General features: G+C 38.6%; 1 protein-coding gene across 3 annotated transcripts in view; it reads left to right on the plus strand.

Annotated features, from left to right (window-relative positions):
* PDSS2 (decaprenyl diphosphate synthase subunit 2) overlaps positions 1 to 21,873 on the plus strand; it is a 123,924-nt gene that overhangs the window by 60,533 nt on the left and 41,518 nt on the right. For all 3 annotated transcript variants that reach the window (XM_086461321.1, XM_086461322.1, XM_086461323.1), the window contains exon 3: positions 13,513 to 13,711. In XM_086461321.1, the coding sequence (XP_086317447.1) occupies positions 13,513 to 13,711 (199 nt within the window). The remainder of the gene's footprint in view (positions 1 to 13,512; positions 13,712 to 21,873) is intronic.

Here is a 21,873-nt window from a genome sequence, read left to right on the forward strand (position 1 = left end):
CGTGTTATTTTTTAATGCCTTCTTCCTGTGCAGTTAAGAGAATAGATTGTTCATAGGTCTAACAGGATTGCTCATTTATCAGTTATTTGTTCTTCACTGCCTAAAAAAGGTTACCTTCTTTTCTCTTGCATAAAAAGGTTCCATGTATTTTGAGTGTCGTTAGTAGCAGAGCTTTAATGTCAAGGTTAGTGCACCTTAACTTTCAGCTACATTAAATACAATTATACACAAATTCTTCAGAGATATTTCAGAGAAACACTTGGAGTGGTAAGACATGCTAGCAGTCTCTGTATAATTGACAGTACACAGGAATGGGAATTTCTGTGGCATTGGTTCAAACAGTCTCCCATAGTCATAGCTATGCTTCAACGTCTTGGAGGGCTAAGAAAATACTAATGTAAAGTAAGAGAAAGTATGGTCGTAAAATTAATTGTTAGTAGCCTGTTTCCTCCATTTAGCTGCAAGTGGGACCTTTTACTTGCCTTCATATTCTTGCAGTTGAGATTAGTGCAGGTATTTAAATATTTTGGTTAAATAAATCTTTAAATCATGATGTGAAATTTGTTATGGAGTAGATGCATGAGATATAATTGGAGGATACTTTTTGTTGAGGGTCTGTAGAACAAATCTCGGGTAATCCTGGATGGATGGGCATCCTGGGTGATGCCTAGTCGTTCCGTAAGCAGTCTGGCTGACACATGCTGCCATCACGAGGGAAAGAATCTTGTTGTTTCCATAAAAAAATACAAGCTTTTCTCCATCATCTTGTTCCTTTTGATTTCTGCTTTGATGACAATACTGTCATCCAATCCACAAATTAGTCCTTCAGTTCATACTTCATCTTTTGGGTTTTTTTCATCAACATACGTTCTTCAGTTCTGAGTCTTGCTGTCTTTCCTTGCATCGTGTATCCTACCATCCCATTTTTTCCAAGGCCATGCTACAGCAGATGTTGCCAAAGTTTTTGATCACCTCCTATCTTGCCTTTTTTAGACTCCTGTTTACAATATCTAAAACTTGCTCGCTTCAGTAAGCCAAAAAGAAGACCTTTATGCTGGCTGCATTTTAAACTCTTCTTTTGGTTTGCTCTTCTTCCACCCCATCAGGTTCAAATGTCTTATTTTTACCTTCTTTTTTTTAAAAAAAATGTAATACTGCTGTTTTAAGGAAGCAGTAGTGGTTCTGCTGTTTCTAGACCAGTAGTAGTTGTGCAGAGGTAGGATTGCTTGTGATCAGCTTTCTTGGAGTTGACCACTGGTCTTCCGTTTTTGAATTAACATTACAGAATTTAAACTTACTCCGAAGTGTCTGGAAACTTAGCATGAAAATAACTATGTAAAACCTCTGCATAATGTTTTCCTTGCTAGACCTTTAAATCAGCCTGATGCCTTTAGGATTTTATAATAAATCAGGGGCTTGTATTTGTTTCACGTTGCACAGGTTTCATATTTCTTTCATATTTGCTGGTGTCTGCCTGCAAAAATGCCACTTCATTGGAGCAAATAGTTTGGTCAGTAATAAAATGGACTGTACAAATGGCAGGTAGTAGAGCGAACTTGATGCACCATACTGTTGTTGATAGAAAACTGTTTATTGTATTTAGTTATCAAAGTACCTGTTTAGTTATCATAGGCATGCATTGCCTGGAATTAATGGAATTCTTCTTAATTTTGTAAGCTGCTTTTTTTTAAGATCCTGTTATATAAAACGTGCTTTTTATCTTTCAAACAGTTGCAAAATACGGATAAGATTTGTTGGCTGGTTTAATTAGGGAATTATCTAGGTGGGACTCACAAACTGGAGATGTGCTGTTAACATTGCTCTGCATTCTTTAACCACTGACTGAGCATTCGCTGAGGATGCAGAAAGTCTGGTGTAAGGATGCGCTGGCCTTGTGAGCTGGGTGGCTGCCTGATGCGAGACCCAGATTTTGGAGTGATGCTATGCACGCTTCAAAAGAGGAGTTTGGGCTGAAAAGCTGTTTCTCTGCAGTTGTGTTGTCAGGTGGGACATGCAGTGCTCAAGTCCTCCCTCTCTCTCACAGTTTTTTGACTTCCAAATGCTGGCTGTCACTTGGAGTTTGAGGGACATCAGCATGTTTTCAAGTGATAAACGTATCCTTGCTTGTGCTGACAAATTTTTGCATTTACCCTGTTAAATCTTTTCACCTACATACCGTCTATAAACACAAAAAGGCAGGAAAATAAATGTCTCCAACAGTCATTTTCTAGCTGGAAGTCAACATATGCAGCTGGGTGGAAAGGTACTTTAAATCATCTTATAGGTGTTTTCTGAGATAGCACTCCAGTTATTTGAGACAACTGTTTTTCCAACCTGCTTTGAAGGATGAGTTGCCTTTCCGACGTGTAAATATTTCCATGCTGTTAAAGCAGCAAATTGAAAAGGAGATGAGAAAGTTCAAAGCCAAGGCTCAAAGTTCAGTTTCAACTTTTAGTTTTATGACTTTTGTTTGTCACTTTGTGTCACAACCTAACTGTTGTTTTCACTTAGTGTTATTAATTAAGTAATACGGAGTTTACTCATTTAAAACAGGCCGTCTTCCTTCATGGCAAATGACAGTGAATTTCATTCTTTCTAGTATCCTGTGTTAGATAATAGTTGAGACTATAATAGATTCCAGGGACCTTTGATCCACCATTACTGTAAAATGAAAATACAACTTAATTTTTTTTCCCTCTGACCATAATGATTTTAACCTTGTGTACTAATTTGAATGGGCTTGTGGGGGCAGAATCTTAAATGAGACACAAATGAAGGAAAAATTGCTAATGCTGCCACTGTATATCTAATGAGCACTGTGTAATAAACCATAACCTCTTCAACATTTCTGTGGAAAATGGTGTGATTATTTTGGATGGCTGGCCCTTTGTGTATGGCTCATTACCATCTGGCATAATGTGTATTGATATAGCCTGTAATTGTCAACTCTTATTTGACATGCTGCCTTTACTAAATGTGACTTGCATGACCAGAACCCCCTAATGGTTATATGGAAAACTGTAATTAAAGAAAATATGTATACTTAGGTAAAATACACACCCTTATATACATAAAATAATTTTGTAGATGGTCTGTTTTTCTTTCTCCTGTTCTTTGTGGGAATACTTGTATGTATTCCCAGGTTAGTACAGCGCCAAATACATTGCATTACCAATGTGGATACCTAAATGTGGGAAGACAGACATGAAATCCGAACGTAGGTTGTTTCTTCTTGCAGAACTTGCTTAAAATTAGTTTTGAAATGTTTGTTCTCTATGTCCCGTAATACAGAATTAATATACCTGTGGAAGCAGAATGGATTCCCAGCTTGCTGGTGGCTTTGGATGCTCCTGCACTGGGAATGGAGCTAACTGTAATGGGCAAAGTGGCTCTGGTTTTGATGTTTCTCCCAAATAACATGGCTGAAATAAATGGATTTGGAAATCCCAATGCTGAAAGCATCTGTACCTCCTTAAAAGAAAATGGGCTTCTGGCCAATAGTAAGTTTTCAGATACAGGGACCAACATTATCTGCTGCCAAATCTAAGTTTTCTTTTTTTTTATTTTTCTGAAATGTTTGCTTCCTTTGGGTTTATGGTTCATGAATACATGAATAAGTAAGAGAAATCATTTTGATAGATTGGCTTGCAATACAAAACAGGTTGTAGGATTTCCCCAACTTTAATGAGCTTTAATACTTGTGCTTAAATGGGATTTCATTAGGTGTTACCTTCGACTGTGCCATTGTTGGGGAGTCCATTGTTGCTCTTTGTAATAGGTTTTGGAAAGTGCCTTTACCTTATTCTTCTCTGGATTTGCTTGAATTCAAGCTATGGATCTTATTTTATCTTTGCTTGATAATCTGAGTGTTTTCTTCTCTTGAATTTGTCTTCTGTAGTGTAGATACGTAAACTTTCATTAAATGGCTGTGATCAAGTCAATCTACAGATTCAATATCAGCCTTCTCCTTACATTAAATAGCTTTAGTTTCTCACTTTGTCTGTTTTCTTTACTGTGTTAGTATGACTCTTCTCAACTTTTTCCTGTTTTCCCAAATTCTTCCTGAATGAAGTTTCCCAGTAATGATTTTTACTGGCATCAGAAACCTAGGGTTGACAGAAACACTACTTCTGTTGTGTTCTTCCTTTAAGTCATCAGTGGATCCTATTAGCCTTTTTGACCACACTGTGTCTTAGCTGATTGTCTGGGATGATCTGTTCCTTCACCCTCCTTCCATTCTTTTCCAAACCTTGAGTGTTTTCGTGACAAAAGAGTCCCTAGTCCTGTATGTATATGGTCTGCTTCCTGTAATTCTAGCTGAGATATTTTGATTTTTTTTTTTTTTGCAGTATTGCATATTATTACTTGAGTAAAGCATCTTCAACAGCTCAGTTGACTCTATATTGAGGATGATTCAGTCTGTTTGCTTTTTATCAGCGATGTCATTCCTTTTCTGTTGCCTTCTCTCCTGAGTGCAAATTCTGTGGACCTACTGTAAACTGTAAAATCTTAACCACCGCTGCTGTTCATGAGTATTATTACTCACTACTGGGCTAGAAGATACTTGTATCTGGTTGTGTAAATATATTGCTTAAAAATATAACAGGCTTTCTAAAATCCCTTGCCTTTACATTGTTGTTTATGCCCAACCATACCTAATGGACCGATGCAGTTCTTAAAATTGTTCTTGGTTTTGAGGGGGTTTTAGTATATCCTTTTGAAGTTGCCTTTGCTCAGCTCCCTGTCCATCTCTGCGTTTTCTCATTCATTCCTTTATCAATTTTCTTCCTTGCCTAGTTTCCCTGATTTGCATTTGTTGCTATCAGTTTTCCAGTTTGTTTGAGCTAGAGAGGGAAGGAATTATAGCTGGTTTAGCTTTGTCTAAGCCACAATTTTTTGGCTTTTTGTTTAGTTTTTAATCAGTCTTAGTCTTTTTAACTGGGGAATTGTGGCTTTTTAGTCATGTAGCAAAATATTCCTGAATAGTTTCCAAAAAGTATTCATATTTTTCTGTTTAATTTATCTAACTGATTCAGCTGGTTTTATCATTGAAAATATCACGCATGTATAATATTATATGTTTCTGAATATTATGTGTCATATCCATAAAGAATATTTGTATACTGGTTTTGATTATATTGTTTCATATGACAGATGTATTCAGATCATGTTCACTGGTACTTAAATTTTCAGTTCTGATATGAAACTCTTTGTGGCAAATAAAATTTTTAATATTCAAGTTGAGTGCAACATTTCTTGAGTGAGGAAATTTCCTTTTAGAAATTCAAATTAGTGACAAGACATCATTTTGCCAATATACGTTATTTGCAGTACTTGGTATTCTTGTGTAATAGCTGCATCATTATTTACAAAATGAAAGAAGTAGGTCTTTAAAGAAGTAAACATCTTAGCTCTTCCTATGACTTGATGTAGTACTTGATATGGTCTACGTAGCTGTTATGTAATATCTAGTGGACACCAACTTGAATTTCAGCTTGTCTTCTATTAGAAGTTTAAGCCTTGATAAAAGAAGACAATACTGCATTTGACAGCTTTTACTTCATTTTGGAAATGTGAATCTTCCCATAATGATAACCAGTCATTTTTAAAATGGAAATTATGGTATATGATAGTGGGCATGGGGGTATTAGGTCAACAGTTGGACTAGATGATCTCAGAGGTCTCTTCCAACCTAATGATTCTATGATTTTAATGATGTTAAATTTTAATAAATTTGACAATATACTTATAAATTAGTAGCTTTAATTTTTATTACTGATTTTTTTAGCATCAGTGTTCAAGTAATGCAAGAAATCTTCTTCCAAATATCTTATTATTTTTTTCTTTGTGTCTTCAGGTGGATACTCTTAGTTATTGCTTTGGTTTGATTAGTTAGGTTAAGCTTAAGTTCTTACCTTGTCAGCCCAGCCTGCCTGCTCCTCGTCTGTTCACACAGCTGGATTGTCACTGGTTTTCTGGATCATAATTACAATGGCTACATACTTCTTTACTGCGCAGGCGTCCTCTTCAAGTTCTCTTTTTTATTTCTTTTTTTTTTTTTTTTTTTTTCTTTTAATTGGTCCCAGCCTGCATGTCTGCCTCCAAGTCCTGGAAGACATCGGTTTGGCTTATTGATTCTGGCGATATTTTTCTGCTGGCTTCGCTGATTAACACTTTTTCTTTTTAAACTGAATTTGAGGTAGTGATTCTTAGCAGGTCTTTTGTCCAGATTCTCTTACTTGCTTCACAGAAGTGATGATTGATGCTTGTGCTTCCAGGCTGGGAATTTTTTTTTTTTTTTTTTTTTAAGCCTGTGCGATTTGAAAGGGGAATTGGCATGATGGTGCCATCCAGCACAACAAAAACGTGCTGTGCTATGGGTTGTGATCACTATTACTTTGCTGGACAGTAATGTCAAATATAGGAGTAAGCCAGACAGAGCCTTCAGACTCTAAAGTTCACCAGTTAGGGCTTCATTTTGCTGGGACATGAATGATGCAAATGTGGATCGCTTGCAGTCTGGTGCAGGCAGCTGGCTCCAAGGCTTGAAGGCTCTTAGCTACACTGTAGTGACACAGTGGTGGCCGGCTTCGCACGTCACAGGCACTAGTTGGAAACTGATACAACTTGGTTAACTTCACGTTGCTGTCTGGAATGCAAAGGGGGAATTGGTTGTTCTGTGGTAGACCTAAATGGATTATCAGTGAAGTCAGGGCTGCCAAAACCCTTCTTCGTAATTCCTGCATCAGGAGAAGGAACAGGAGCCTGAGTTTAAGTGCCTCTCTCCCTCGCCACTGACCACCCACAACACTTGGGGAAACTGGCTTGCTGAATTCAAGTGAATGTCTGCCCACTAAAAATCAGAAAACTTTTCAAATCCTATAATGGGCTGGGGGAAGAGCTTACTAAGACAAATTAGGGGGAAAAGAAACTAAGCAATGTTCAGTAGGGGGGGAGATACAGGATGAAAATGTAAGATCTTTTCAAGAATAAAGAAGGAAAAATACATGAGGGAGTATAGGTAGCAGTTTTACTTCAAAAACTTTGTGATGCTAGGAAGGGAAGGAGATGAAAGAGGTAAGATATGTAGACAGTTTAAAAATAAACTGATTGACAGGAATGCAATTAAAGAGCATATTCAATAAACTTCATGGAATTGATGTCTTTCAACTTCATTTATCCCTGAGAGGGAAGATGCCTGTACAGTAGCTTAGTGACCAAGATAGGAGGAACCACAGAAGTCTTTGTCTCTGACCTTGTTAAAGGATAACAGCGGGTAGGTATTTTCTGCTGGATAACAGATCCATGAGTCATGATCACGCAATGAATATTTGGTGCTGTGCTTATGTCTGCTGCTTTATCTTGAACTTTTTCCTGTTAGTGAAACCACAACACCTGCCATACATGTTGACTGGTTTAAACACCTTCCCCCCGCCCCGCCCTTTAATTTCTTGTAAAGGAGACTATACACAGAAGATGCAAATAAGACTTTCCGTCACCGTGATGCTATTTGTTACTCACTATACATTGTTCCTTTAATAGTGATTTTATTAGCCGTGGCATTGACTTTGACAGATGAATGGGAAAAGGAGCTGTAAAAATCGCTGCCCTGTGTTGCTGTGTAACTAAGTGGGTTATCTTGGTGCAGCACAATGACCACAGCATACAGGATCAACTTGAATTTAGTGTATGCACCTTCTTTTCTTTAAGAAAGTTTTTCTTTCTGTTCATTGGTCACCAAAAAAAGTGAAATCAGATACCAAGTTCTGCCCAAACACATTGTTAGAGCTTAAGATTATTACTTTAATTCTTTAATTAATGCTTTTTCATATGTAATTTTCCACTAAAGAACTATTTCATTTTTTTGGATTCATAGGTACATGTAGATGATTATAGTTCACACTAAAATGGAATGGATGCTCGCACTATTTTATTTATTTATTTTTTTAAAAAAATCCAGAATGTAAACCTTTTAATTCAAATTAATCTTTTGTGTATTTAAGGGAAACTATTGGAATGACCATCACAGAGAAAATGTTCAAATCTTGGGTGTATACTGTTAGTCATTTTAATTGAAAGGTGCAATGATAAGAGGTCTTAACAGAGCTGATAGATCAAAAATTCTTTGTCTTTGTTCATTGCAGTTGCTTCCATTGCTGAAAATTATGGAATATGAATTGGCTAACTTAAGCCTTTGGTACATTTCCATGAAATATTATGCCTCGTAGTAACATTTTAAATTATTAAATGGTTCTTTGCATAACCTATCATCCTTTGAGAGGGCCAGTGTAGTTCTGGCGGTTAGCCGATAACGAAAGGTAAACTGACTCAAGTCTTGCTGTTACGGAGAGCTTGAGATTCCATCACAAATATTGCAGAGGAGTATTTAAGCTGAAGTACTCTTGTTCACAGCGATACAGCTGAGGGATCTGGGGCTGTTTAGCCTGGAGAAGAGGAGGCTGAGGGGAGACCTTATTGCTCTCTACAACTACCTGAAATGAAGTTGTAGCGAGGTGGAGGTCGGTCTGTTCTCCCTAGTAACAAGGGATAGAACAAGGGGAAATGGCCTTAAGCTGCACCAGGGGAGGTTCAGGATGGATATTAGGAAGAATTTCTTTACTGAAAGGGTTGTCAGGCATTGGAACAGGCTGCCCAGGGAGGTGGTGGAGTCACCGTCCCTGGAGGTGTTTATGAGACGGGTAGATGTTGTTGTACTTAGGGACATGGTTTAGTGGTGTTGGTAGAGCTAGGACAGAGGTTGGACTCCATGATCTTGAAGGTCTCTTCCAACTGAAACTGTTCTATGATTCTATGATTGCACTACTTAATGTTTCTATTTTATCATATGTTTTGCAAAATGGTGTTATTTCTTTTTAGAGTAGGATTTGAAATTAGGGTCTGAAGTCACTTACAAGAACTCTTAAAGAGATCATGCTGGCTAGTGTTTCATAGCTGCAAGTCTTTAAAGATAACACAAACAACAAAGAGGGTATTCAGGAAGGAACACTGCAAAATTAGTTTCAAAAAGTTGCATAGGAAATCTACTATCAAAACAAATTTTGTTTCAATATTTTGCTAATCCCACTTACCATTTCATAAAGTTTTGTGTAGACTTTAAAATTTGTTTTGAATTCTACATGAGAGATGTTCATCTCCATAATGTGACCACTAGCAACAGTGATACCATGATGAGGCATACAAATAGGAAATTTTAATCCAAAACAAAATTGTGAAATGCGGTTTTTGAGATAGAAAAGTATTTACAAAGTTTCTCTGAGTTCTTTATTTTTCTTTATAGATGCAGTGCCTTTGAGTGTGGGGTTTCTGCAAAACCTGTATTCCTTACTTTGACGTCACAGCAGCAGGATGTTGCAGCTGTAGCATTAGTTTATGAGGGCAGATATAAAAGATTTCTTGAAGACTGCTCAACAGTTTATCAAAGTTCACTGAAATGTACTTGAATGTTAATGATCTGTGTGCCTTCATTGGGGGAGGGGAGCACAGAGGGAGGAAAGAAATGGCACTTGTTTTACTTTTTGGGGGACCTAATTCTCTATATAACTTAATTTTGCATTTTTCTGGTACTTTCCTGCAACTCGTGTTTCACAGACCTAGAGTCAATATTGCTCCAATGGATATTGCTGAAATTTTAATTACTTGTGAAGTTACTGTTTCCTTTGTACTTCTCAGGATGAAATTGACAGTTTGAGGAGGTAATAATCTAAGGGATACTTTATAGCAAGCATTTTACAAAGATTTAGGTTAGGCACACTGGTACTAAATGCAGGAGCAAGGAGTCAAGAGCAGAGAGCAAAAAAAAACGAGGCAACATACGTGCTGCTCACTTTTACCTGCCACAGGCAAGAAGAGTCTGTGAATTAAGATTTTCATGAAGTAAAGAGTAGGGCGAAAAACAGAAGAGAGCCAAGAACAAGTCTGAGGATCTTATGAAAGACTGGAAGAGGGGTAAAAAGTATTCACTGAAGTGGTAGATAGTAATTGACTTGAAAGGGTAATGAGCCAGTATGTCCTGTTGTCCTGTTTACAAGAAACAGAGGTTGTGGAGTCTTTATCCCTGGAGATATTTAAAATCTGCATGGACATGGTCCTGGGTGGCTGTCTCTGGATGGTCCTGCTTGAGCAGCAGGGTTGGACTAGATAGGGCCTCCAGAGGTCACTTCCAACCTCAACCATTCTGGTAGTCTCTTAGTTGAGGAGGAGTGGCAGGGGAGCGGGCTGTGTTTCACAGTTAACTCTGCTTAAATAATGCACCTGACAGGAACTTGTGCCTGTTGATCTGTGAGTCATCAAAACTTCTTAATAAGGTCCCCTAGGTATAGTCCAAGCCTCTGTACCATCCTCTTTGGAGCAACCATTACTGCATGTGCGTTGATTTTTGGAAGGGGAGAAAGAAAAGGAGATTAGGGCTTGAGTGGAGCTCAAAATAGTATTATCTCTTGAAATGTAGTGCCTGTAAGTGGAGTCTGTGGGGCATTTGGTGATGGTTTCCATGGAGTTCTTACTTCAGAGGTGAAGGCCATGGAAGTATGTTAGCATTTGGTGAAAAAGGTTTCCAGAATCTTAGCCTGCTTCCATTTAGGCACTTTGGGTGTATTAAATGATGACTGTTTTCTCAGTACTACCTTGCTATGTAGGTAATTCTTGTGGCAACCACTTCTTTGTGTGAGCCTGGACTCTGGAGCAGGAACACAATGGAAGCAGCAGGAGTTCGTAATCCCATTGCCCTGTTGTTTCTGTTTTTGTACTCTGTTGTATGTTGCTGTTCCAAGTCCAGCGTTGCATAAACATTAATTTTTTGTATTTTGGGATTAGCTCCTTTCAAATACAGAATTATTTCGTCACTGAATTGTACTTCAGATCGAGAAAGCTGTATATAGTATTGCTTTAGCTATTTGCTAGCAACTTCGTAATGGTAGGGTTTCTTTGTTGGATGCTGGTCTTTATAGTTGCGTCAAGAACCCTCCTGTATCCGTAGCAGCACTGTGGACTTCTTATTGTGCATGAGTATAATGCACAACAAAAAATATTAAAAAAATCTATTGCCTGGGATTTCTGCAATAGCTTTGGTTCCTATATTTTCAGTTTTCTAGAGAGAGAGAGTGGAAGAGCAATGTATAAGATCAGAATTAGATGCAGATTATCCGCCTAATATGGTTCTCGTTAGCACAAATAATATGAATACCGTTTGGAGAACAAACGGATTATAGAAAAAGAAATGAAAACATCCAGATCCTAAGCATTTGGAAAGCATGACACTGATGTATTTGCGTAACCTTTTCATCAAGAGCTATGCTGAAGTCAAAGAGGGGATTTTGATTTCCTTCATTAAAAGCTTATTAAATGAAGAAATAGGACAGTCGTTGTTTTGCTTCAGTAGTTGGGGGTCACAGAGGCGGGCCTGATCTCCTCGGGATATTAATGCCTGCTTTCAGCTGGGGGAAATGAGCCGTCGCTTGAGTTAGCTGCAGCTTTTTGTGCTCGTCACTAGGGATCCCCATATGTCCTGGGATCTGCGGCAGTCGGAAATGGCAGAGCTCGGCAGCAGGGAGCAGAGGGCTCTCATTGCTATTCATAACAGGTAGCTCGGCTCAGTCTGCCCAGAGCAAGTCTGTTTAATGTTGATCAGCTGTCCATCTGATAAACCGAATTGATATGGACATTTCCTCCAAGGGCTGCCCTGACAATGACAGCAGGAGCATCGGGATGTCTTGTTAGTCTTTTTCTCCAAGCTTGAAATCTTATTAACCCTTTGTTAGAGCCGAGCCAAGTGTGATTACAATACTGTGGCTGTAGGTTGTGTGTTTCTCCTTGCCTCTTTGAAAAACAGCATCAACCTTCAATTTTGTTTTCTACGTATTTTCTACATGTTTTTTTTTTTTTCAGATTGTTTTCCTCTGCATGGAGCAAAAATTGTGAATTATAAAGGCTGCTTTTAAAACAGCTTAGTTTTTTCTGTGTGACAATATACGTTGGGAACCTCTGTTTATCCTCTCCTCCCAGCTTGTCTACCTTATGCATGCCTGCCCAGGCTGTGTGACTCTACTAGATCTTCTCTGTTGCTAATTGGCGCAGATCACTGGCCTGAAACAGTTGCTGCTGGGGTTCTTCGCAGGTTAGATATATTTGGGGCAGAAGGTTACTTTAGATTAATATCGTTCCGGGTGGATACAACACATCTGCACTGTCCAGAGGAAGCAGTGTTAATTTACTCAGTACTGTGCTGGTACTGAGGCAGAATCGAACCTGAGCACATGTCAGCAGGTATATGGATACATGAAGGTATGGAGCCATCTGGTTACTGCAGTGCTTGGCCACTTTTGAATAAACACAGGGAGCGTATCATGTCTTTGCACTAGGTTGCAATTTAATTTGAACTTCAAGAACTTTTAGTCATCTATCTAGTTGAGGGTGCACATTGCGTTTTTGCTCATAAGTGAAGTCTCCATGACATAAAGGGAACTGTGAGTCAGAAAAGATGTGCGTGTGCTGAAGATTTCGTAAGGAGAGGGGCCTGTGTGTATCTAGGTTTGCAGTGTTAAGAGGATGCTCCAGTGTGTTGCTCAGTTCCCCCCTCCCCTTGTCCCTGCTCAGTTATTATGTCTGTTCATCACCCTGTTGTATTTCTGAGCTAAGGTGACATCTCTGGGCTCCTTGGAGTGACAGTCACTAACTATCGGGGGCTTCACGGCTGAATTGTGGGAGGAGGGGAGGAGAGGGCTGTGCTAATGACTCGTTTCATGCCTTTTCCAAAAAATGAAAATAAATAGAGGGCAAGCCTCTCACAGGGATTTGAAACCCCTAAAATCAGAATGTAGCACAACTGTGTGTTGGAGTAAGACATGTTTTGTAAACCCGTCCAAATAAAATTGAGTCTGCCCCTTTGCTGGACAATCACCTTTGCTTCTTCCGACTAAAACAACCAGTGAAATACCATTAGTACACGGTTTTAAGATACTCAACTGTTTCTCCTCTCCCCCCTGCACCCTCCTCCCTTAGTATGGTTGAACTGCAAGGTATCCTGTTATTAATTTAGCTCTAATTTGAGCAGTCGTTGACTGCAGCATTCTTATGGTGTTCGGATCAGCTTGCTTGCGACTCCCCTGCTGATACATCCTTTGTTCCTTCCTATCGGTACTTTCTGCTTGGCATTTTCTTCATGTCAGTGTCCCTCAAGCTTCTAGAAGACAAAACAAAAAAAGCAAGCGCCATGAGGGCTGTATTGATTACTTAGCTTTATTTTGTGAAAGAATTCAAACAAAGGGCAACATTCTTCCAAACAGAACCTGTGGTACCTGCAGCTTACCTGGAAATACTTAGTGATAGTTCTCTGTGCTTAACACCTCCTGGTTGTGGCTTCTAGAAGTACACAGAAGAGCCTCACAATAATTCATAAAATATCTGTTTAGCACATGTAGGGGTTTTTTTTCTTCCTCCTAAGAATCTATATTTTATTCATAGTATCAAAAATAACTGTACTTTCTTTGCTTTCAGTCAAAGAAGCCTGGCTGAGATTACGGAACTGATCCACACTGCCTTTCTGGTGCATCGTGGCATAGTGAATATTGGTGAGCTCAAGTCCTGTGATGGCCCGCTGAAGGATATGCAGTTTGGAAATAAAATGGCTGTTTTGAGTGGAGATTTTCTTTTGGCAAATGCTTGTACGAGCCTTGCACAGTTGCAGAATACCAAGGTAAAAAGAAAAAAATTCTTCTACTGCCAGAGCAAGTAATTATTAGTGAATTTTCTGAAAGAGGGGCCCTTTAAAAAATCAGCAGTTACGATATGGATGGGTATATGGAGCATCCTTTAAAAATCAGTGTACTTACATTATAGCTGCAGATTGACAGGTTGCTGCTGCTGTGAACACGTTTACAACTGTCCTATAGAGTTACTGTGATGAGGCCTTTAACGTGCATTCTGAAGCACTGTAGTAATGGATGAGTGGTTAATTTGGTGAATTTAATGTATATGCAGTAGCATCCTCATGACATGGCAGACTGCAACATCTCTGGCAGACTGCCAGCTAAAGATGTGTTGGTTTATTATTTTGTTTTACCTTGTGCTTTGTGAAAGGTTTGGCTGTCTTAGGGAATTCTTGGGGGAAAAGGCTTCATTTCTTTGACTATGCAGCACTCAGGTGACTTTTTACTCTTAATAGAATCACTTTGTTAGGCATTTGGATGCCCCTGAGTATTGGATTGTCCTATTAACATGGATGTACTGGCTTCTAAAGGGCAACTGCAAGCCAGCTGCTCAGCCAAACTGTTTGAAACTTCACAGCGAAATGTTTTTCATGACAAGCGAATTGTATATATGTACGATCTTAGAAAATGAGACTGATGGAGACCTTAAGAGATCATATCTCTGGTTGGTTCTTCTTTTCCCCAGATAGGTTCAGCTACACCAAATCATTCTTGGCATGTGTTTGTCTAGCTTGTTCGTAAAACTTCCCATGGTGGAGAGAGATTCCTGGGAATCCCTGTGCCAGTCTGGTGTAACACCTAACTACAGGTATGGCTGAAGAGCCTAGTGTGCCATTACAGTGGAAACAGAAAGCAATTCTTTTTTGCAAGGGTACTTTTTATACATCTGAAGATTGCTGTCATATCATGATGTAAAATAAATGTTTGTCATGCATGCAATTGTCAATATTCAACATGGTTTTGATCCTGAGCATAAGGAGTCTATTGTTTTTAGATTCTCATGCTAAAGCTCCTCGTGATGGTAGTTGAGTATTTCTGTACTGCTTTGATCATGACTGTGACAGTTTCTCTCAAAAGTCATGTCATTTTGAAACATAGAGATTCAGGAGAAGAGACAGGAAATTAGATGTCAATCTGTTGGAATAGTGGGTTAAGCTGTTATGGTGATAACTGGTAGTAAGTAGTAAAAAAAAGTTTTAAATAGTGCAAAATTTTAGTCATACCATAACCAAAATTGGGTGTGACTGATTTTACTAATTATTGTTGATCTGTATTTGTTCATTTTTTTCAGTTCTTAGTAAGATGCTCAAGAGAGACCAAAGGAATTAACCCTACATCAATTTTTTGTTTCAACATAAGGGGAAACTTTTATAAAATGTAGCACCTATTACTTTGCATTTAGTACATCATTAAGTATTGCAGCAGCAATGTATAATCCCTGAAGACTTGCCATGGTACAGTGAAATGAAGTGCAAGTGCAGAGAAGTACTTTTTTTTCTTTAAAAAAGCAATCATTATACTGCATGTCGGAAAATTCTGCCAAAACATTTTAGCACTTTTTTTCATTTTTCTGACATCTAAATACTTTCATAGCTTCTACATACGATAAGTGGGATGCCATTATGGAAACTGATTGACTTAGTAAATTATTCTTTTTCATATGTCTAATCCTACTAGCAAAGTTAGAAAAATTGAAGTACAAGCTATAGAAATCTCTTGACAGGTGCAATGATTTAAACATACTGTATTTATTCTTTTGTAAATGATGATTTTTCAAATCTGGCATCTGTTTTTCACTAGTGTGAAATAACTGTGACTTTTTTCCTTCATAATGTTTTGTTTTCTTTGATGTAAAAAGTAAAAATCAGTACTGCTTTTTTGCTGGCATTTATTTGGTAGCTCGGCAAATTGACTAATGAAATAAGTGGTAATATATCGCACATGTGCTGACCATGGTAGGCTATAACCTCTATAGACATGCATAGCTGTTGTATCTACTAGAATTTAAACTAAAGGGGGTTTTATCGTTAACTGAAACAATTGCTACCAAGATAATTTTATTGTGCTGTTAAACTCTTGTCTGAGCTTGTGTACAATGCATTTATCTCTGTGCTTCTCTCAGGGCTGACAATTAGATGTGAAATTCTGTAGTCATAATGAAATGCAGAGCTATTTTATAATTGCCAAGGGTAAAATTAGCAAAGTCAATTATTTTCCCTTAGGCTTTTCCCTGAAGATATTAAAAGGCTGCAAGGTAATTGCCTTAGGTAACACTTTGATTTTTAAATAACATTAAATATAGGAATTGTTGTTGTTAATTCGTAGTAATTTTCCTCTTCTTGCTGCTGTTGTAGAATATAACTGTAATGATGTTAACAAGATTCAGGGCTCAGGGTTTATGGTTTTTTGGGGGTTTCTTTAAACGAGTGCTTATACTTCTCATATGTTTGCTAAAGTTATGCAAAAGAAAGGGTATGGAGGGTGTTTCAGTGTGGTTTTTTCTTTTTTAAATATCTGAGGTACAAGGACTCTAGATTTCTTGAAATTTCCATTAGGAAGCCTCCTGTAAGATAAATTCTGCTGTCATACTATTATGAAGTCATCTAGAATTTTGGGGTTTGAACACAAATAATAATTCAGAAGAAAGCATTCTCATTTTCTACTTTGTGAAATTCTGAGACATTAATTGTGATTACAAAGTTGGTATTGGCTGAGGCTTAAAATAAAGTACTGAAGGGCAGATGCAATTGCATGCTGCATTTTTGTAATCATGGCAAAGTTGAGTCGAGGCAATCCCAAGCACAGATACAGGCTGGGCGATGAGAGCAGTCCTGGGGAGAAGGACTTGGGGGTGCTGGTGGATGGTAAGATGAACATGAGCCAACAGTGTGCGCCTGCAGCCCAGAACGCCAACCAAGTCCTGGGCTGCATCAAGAGAAGTGTGGCCAGCAGGTCGAGGGAGGTGATTCTGCCCCTCTACTCTGCTCTGGTGAGACCCCACCTGGAGTGCTGCGTCCAGCTGTGGGGCCCCCAACAACAGAAAGACATGGAGCTGTTGGAGCGAGTCCAGAGCAGGGCTACCAAGATGGTCAGAGGGCTGGAATACCTCTCCTGCGAGGACAGGCTGAGAGACTTGGACTTGTTCAGCCTGGTAAAGAGAAGGCTCTGGGGAGACCTTATAGCGGCCTTCCAGTGCTTAAAGGGGGCCCACAAGAAGGCTGGGGAGGGACTTTTTACAAGGGCCTGCAGTGACAGGACAAGGGGTAATGGTTGGAACCTGGGAAAGGGCAGGTTTAGACTAGATACAAGGAAGAAGTTCTTCACCCTGAGGGTGGTGAGACACTGAACAGGTTGCCTGAGGAAGTTGTGGATGCTCCATCCCTGGAAGTGTTCAAGAGCATGTTGGATGGAGCCTTGAGCAACCTGGTCTAGTGGAAGGTGTCCCTGCCATGGCAGGGGGTTTGGAACTAGGTGATCTTTGAGGTCCCTTCCAACCCAATCGTTCTAAGATTCTACGTTTATTCAACTAATAAAAACAGTTTAAATTGAACAGTAATTTCTTCAAAAAACTTCTACAGCTACAAAGCATTAGATTGATCAGATCACATGTATTTTCTGTTGTACATTCATGTTAATTTTTTCAATCACCTTATATAAACTATCTTTTTTTTTTTTGGTCCACTTTATATTTTGGATGGTGGCTTTTCTTGGCCTGCTGATTGTGGTGATAAATTATGTTGTTGACTGAAGATAATATAGATAAAACCTTACTTCAGAACTGCATCCTATAGTAGATTGGACATTACTAATCCATGGATTTTAGGAGAGAATTGGGCCCAAAGATGAATTGGGTTGGCATCTTTTAGTAGTTGGTATGTCAGCAGTGGGTTTAGGAATGGTGAACCTTTGACAAGGCAGGGCATGGTTGGGTTTTGCTACTTAAATAACACCACAGTAATGCCTGATAATGTGCTGATATGTTGGATTAGGGTGTGTATGTGGGGTGATGGGCTTACTCTGATAGGTTTTCTAATTTTGAGGTTGCAGTGTTTTGATACTAGGATTGTGATAAGATACTTGTAAAAATCATCATAAACATGTAGATGTGGGAGAGATGGAAAAGTAAATTATGTTTGCCTAATGAAATAAGGTACCTCCCAGTATCCTACATATCTTGTGGGATATGTGACCATATGCAGTTTTAAATAAATATGTGAATAAATTATTAAGTGTAAAAGGAAATGTTTAATGGTTGGTTCTTTATTGCCATCTGTAGGCAATATGCCTTTAACATTTGTTATCTCATTTTGCCCAGCCAAGGATATTGGGATAAAACTGCTAACAGCAAGTTTTGTTGCATAAAAGTCCTTCTTTGACTCAGATAGTGAAAAGTGTTAGCTTTGTCTTTGATTTTAGCTTAAGTAACCTTGTAATATTTTTAGGGTGGTGTTCAGATGCAAACATAGCAAAAGTAACAAGCATTACTTGGCGGTTTTGTCACATGTCAGCCAGATACATGGTACGGACATTTTAACACAACTGTGAATGTTGACCACGATACTATCAAATAATGTGCTTTTTCAGGGTATATCACAGATAAGTTGGAAGAAACCTGTTGCATCGTTAAAGCTGGAGCCTCCTAGGGCATCTGAATCATCAGTTGTCTTATGAAACTATGGAGGGGGTGCATAAAAGAAGTAATTATGACCAGTTTTGATCCTCCCACACTCTGAAGACAGTGATACATAAAACTTTAGTCTTATGAGGAACAGCTGAGGGAACTGGAATTGTTTAGTCTGGAGAAGAGGAGGCTGAGGGGAGACCTTACCGCTCTCTACAACTACCTGAAAGAAGGTTGTGGAGAGGTGGGGGTCGGTCTCTTCTCCCAGGTAACTAGTGACAGAACGAGAGGAAATGGCCTCAAGTTGCACCAGGGGTGGTTTAGATTGGACATTAGGAAAAATTTCTTTACCAAAAGAGTGGTCAAACAGTGGAACAAGCTGTCCAGGGAAGTGGTGGAGTCACCGTCCCGGGAGGCGTTCAAAAAACATGTAGATGTGGCACTTCGGGACATGGTATAGTGGGCATGGCAGTGTTAGGTTGACGGCTGGACTTGATGATCTTAGAGGTCTTTTCCAACCTTAATGATTCTATGATTCTGTGATTCTATGAAATTATGCATTCTAGTGTAATGCCTACTGTAATGTGCTGGTGACTAAAGAAAATGATAAAATAATGTGTAAATACATTGCTTGCAACTCCGTAAACTGATAGGAAAGCATCCCTTTATATTAAAAAAAAACCCAACCAAACAAACCTAAAACCACGCAAACAAATCAACCAACCAAAACCAAACCACCAAAACCCAACATATCCAAAAAAAAAAAAAAAAAAAAAACACCACCAAAAAAGGTGTATGTGGGGAGGAAGCCTAGCCACAAAACCTGAAATACATGTAATGGGAGTGTTCTCCTTAGTTCTTACTGAAATGTAAAGAATTACTCTATTTTTCCCCACTGTAATTCAGTGAGCTCGCGTTGGAATGATTAAACTGCTCACAGAAGCACTTCAAAATCTGCAGCCTGAAAACTTGGAATCTAATTTAAGAATCTTGTCTGTCAATGCAGAGATCTGCCAGAAGACCACATTATAGAGCATTGTTTTATTAAGCATTATTTGTTTATAAATAAACAGTAGCACAGATGTAGTACTTATATAGCGGATGCATTTCCTTATGTGAAGTTTATGTATTCTTAAAGGCATAAATGTGTTGTTTACAAAATAGGCCTTGTGTTATTTTTATTATTTTATCATTTTCTTTAGTCACCAGCACATTACAGTAGGCATCAACAAGTTATTCATGTAAGTCTTCCTATGTCTTCCTGTTGTAACAATCTGAATGTACATTGTACTTCATACAAGAACAACTTATCTTGAACTACAGTTTCTACTTTTGTAGCATCAGTTGTGGTCCTATGGGGAAGGCTCAGTTTTGAACTTGAGCAACTTGGTTCCTTGCTGAGCAGTGCAGGACATGAAGAGTATCTCCTTTCTGGAGTTATGCCAGTTGCTTTTTCAATGTAAATGACATTTTTGAGAATTGACAAACAAGTCAGCAAGAATCTACAATTTTAATTTTTAAATGTCAATTAAGAAAGGTAGTACTTGTATTGGGCTTTTTTGCTCCCTGAATGATGTCAAGAGAAGAACATAAACTTTTCAAAAAATATTTTAAGTATTAAAACTGTGAAGCTTTTTTTTTTAAAAAAAAAAAAAAGTGAAGAATCATGGATTGGCTAAAGAAATTACTCCTAGGATCAGTGGCAGTTTTCTGGTCATCTCTTCAAAACTGAAAACTTAGTCTAAAGAACATGAAGAGTGCATACCGTCAAGAATCCTGTAAGAAATATCCTTTTTAAAAGGAAATACCCTGTTGAAAATGTAAAGGCCGCTACTAGCAGCCACTGATTTGTAATAGACTCAAATTACTGTCCCTCAGAACAGTGCTTTTCATTTTGTTTGAGATGAGTAGAAGGTGCTTCTTGGTAAATGTAGTTGTGAGATGAGCTATTTTCACAGCGATGAAAGTTATTTTGAAAGAGCTATTCTTCATTTTTTTTCTCAGGTGGAAAATTTGAACCATAAATACACGCTAAGTAGATTTACATTACATTTTACATAAAATAAACAAAGAGCCTTAATCTGAATTTTCCTTCTGAGATTTCTTTAGCTGTGTTGATTGGAAAAGGCAGGATGGAAAAAATCATGGAGAAAAGGTGAGAGGTGGAAGTAATGTGTTTGCTCCCAGTTACAGTGTTAATATAGAAAATTGAAGCTGATGATAAAACTACTTTCAAATTGTGTATATATTCTTAACTGTTCTTAACTCTTCACCTCTGCTCATGTATCTACTTCCTTTTTATTCCCTGATACAAGCTGCTGTTAGAGATGAGTACCTTTAAAATTATCAGCATACAGAGCAGCTCGGTGTCACTGAGGCATGAATTTGGTAAGAAGCAGAGGTCAGATTAGATTAAGAGACCCAGATTATGAAGTTTAGTTTATTAGTAAAGTTGAGTACTTGAGAGAAGAAAAACAATCTTTAAAGTTTTTTTTCTAGAGAGCAGGGTGAAGAGCTTTTCTGCAGTACATTATCATGTCTTGTCTTGCTGTACTTTCCCCTGAGGCACTGTTTGATGGTAACATGCTGGAGTAGATGGGGAGTAAGATAGTATCTATACTGCTGAGTATTTTTATTCTGATTTAGTATTTTAGAGTGCCACAGGGGTGTGTCTCAAAACCAGACACTACTGAAAAATACAGGTAAGTTTAAAGAGCTCTGAACTGATATATAGAAAAGTACAGTTAAGGAACACTGTTTTACCTAGGTAATGGGAGAGAAGAAAACCAAGGTATCATAGAATAATTTGGGTTGGAAGGGATCTTTAAAGGTCATCTAGTCCAACCCCCTGCAGTGAGCAGGGACATGTTTAGCTGGATCAGGTTGCTCAGAGCCCCGTCCAACCTGACCTCCAATGTTTCTAGGAATGGGGCTTCTACCACCTCTCTGGGCAGCCTGCTCCAGTGTTCCAGCACCTTCATTGTAAAAAATTTCTTCCTTATATCCAGTCTTAAGTCTTCCGTCCTTTAGTTTAAAACCATTACTCCTTGTCCTATCACAACAGGCCCTGCTGAAAAGATTACCCCCAAGAAGTGAATTGTTTTCTGTCAGTTTTTCAAGCTGGAAGAGCTCACTGAAGGTTAAGGTGGACACTTACGGGTGACCGAGAGAGTTGGTGGGACTATGATGCAGGAAATCAGAGGGGCAGTTGGATCCTGTCTCTTGACAGAAGCTGTTGTACGTGCTTCATTACTTAAATTCTTACAAATCTCACAAAGAAGAGAGGAAACCATGTAAGGAGAGAGATATTACTAGGGCTGCCAAAGAGGAAAAGGCTCCTCTAGAGCCTCTGTAGGCAGATAGGAGCAGCCTCACGTTCAGAAGCCGTGGTTCTCATTGAGGACTTCAACCACCCTGATATCTGTTGGAGGGACAACACAGCAGGGCATACACAATCCAGGAGGTTCTTGGAATGCGTTGATGATAACTTCCTTCTCCAAGCGATAGAGGAGCCAATGAGGAGAGGTG

The sequence above is a fragment of the Leptosomus discolor genome, chromosome 2 (assembly GCF_034619465.1).
Source record: "Leptosomus discolor isolate bLepDis1 chromosome 2, bLepDis1.hap2, whole genome shotgun sequence".
NCBI classification, from domain to species: domain Eukaryota; kingdom Metazoa; phylum Chordata; class Aves; order Leptosomiformes; family Leptosomidae; genus Leptosomus; species Leptosomus discolor.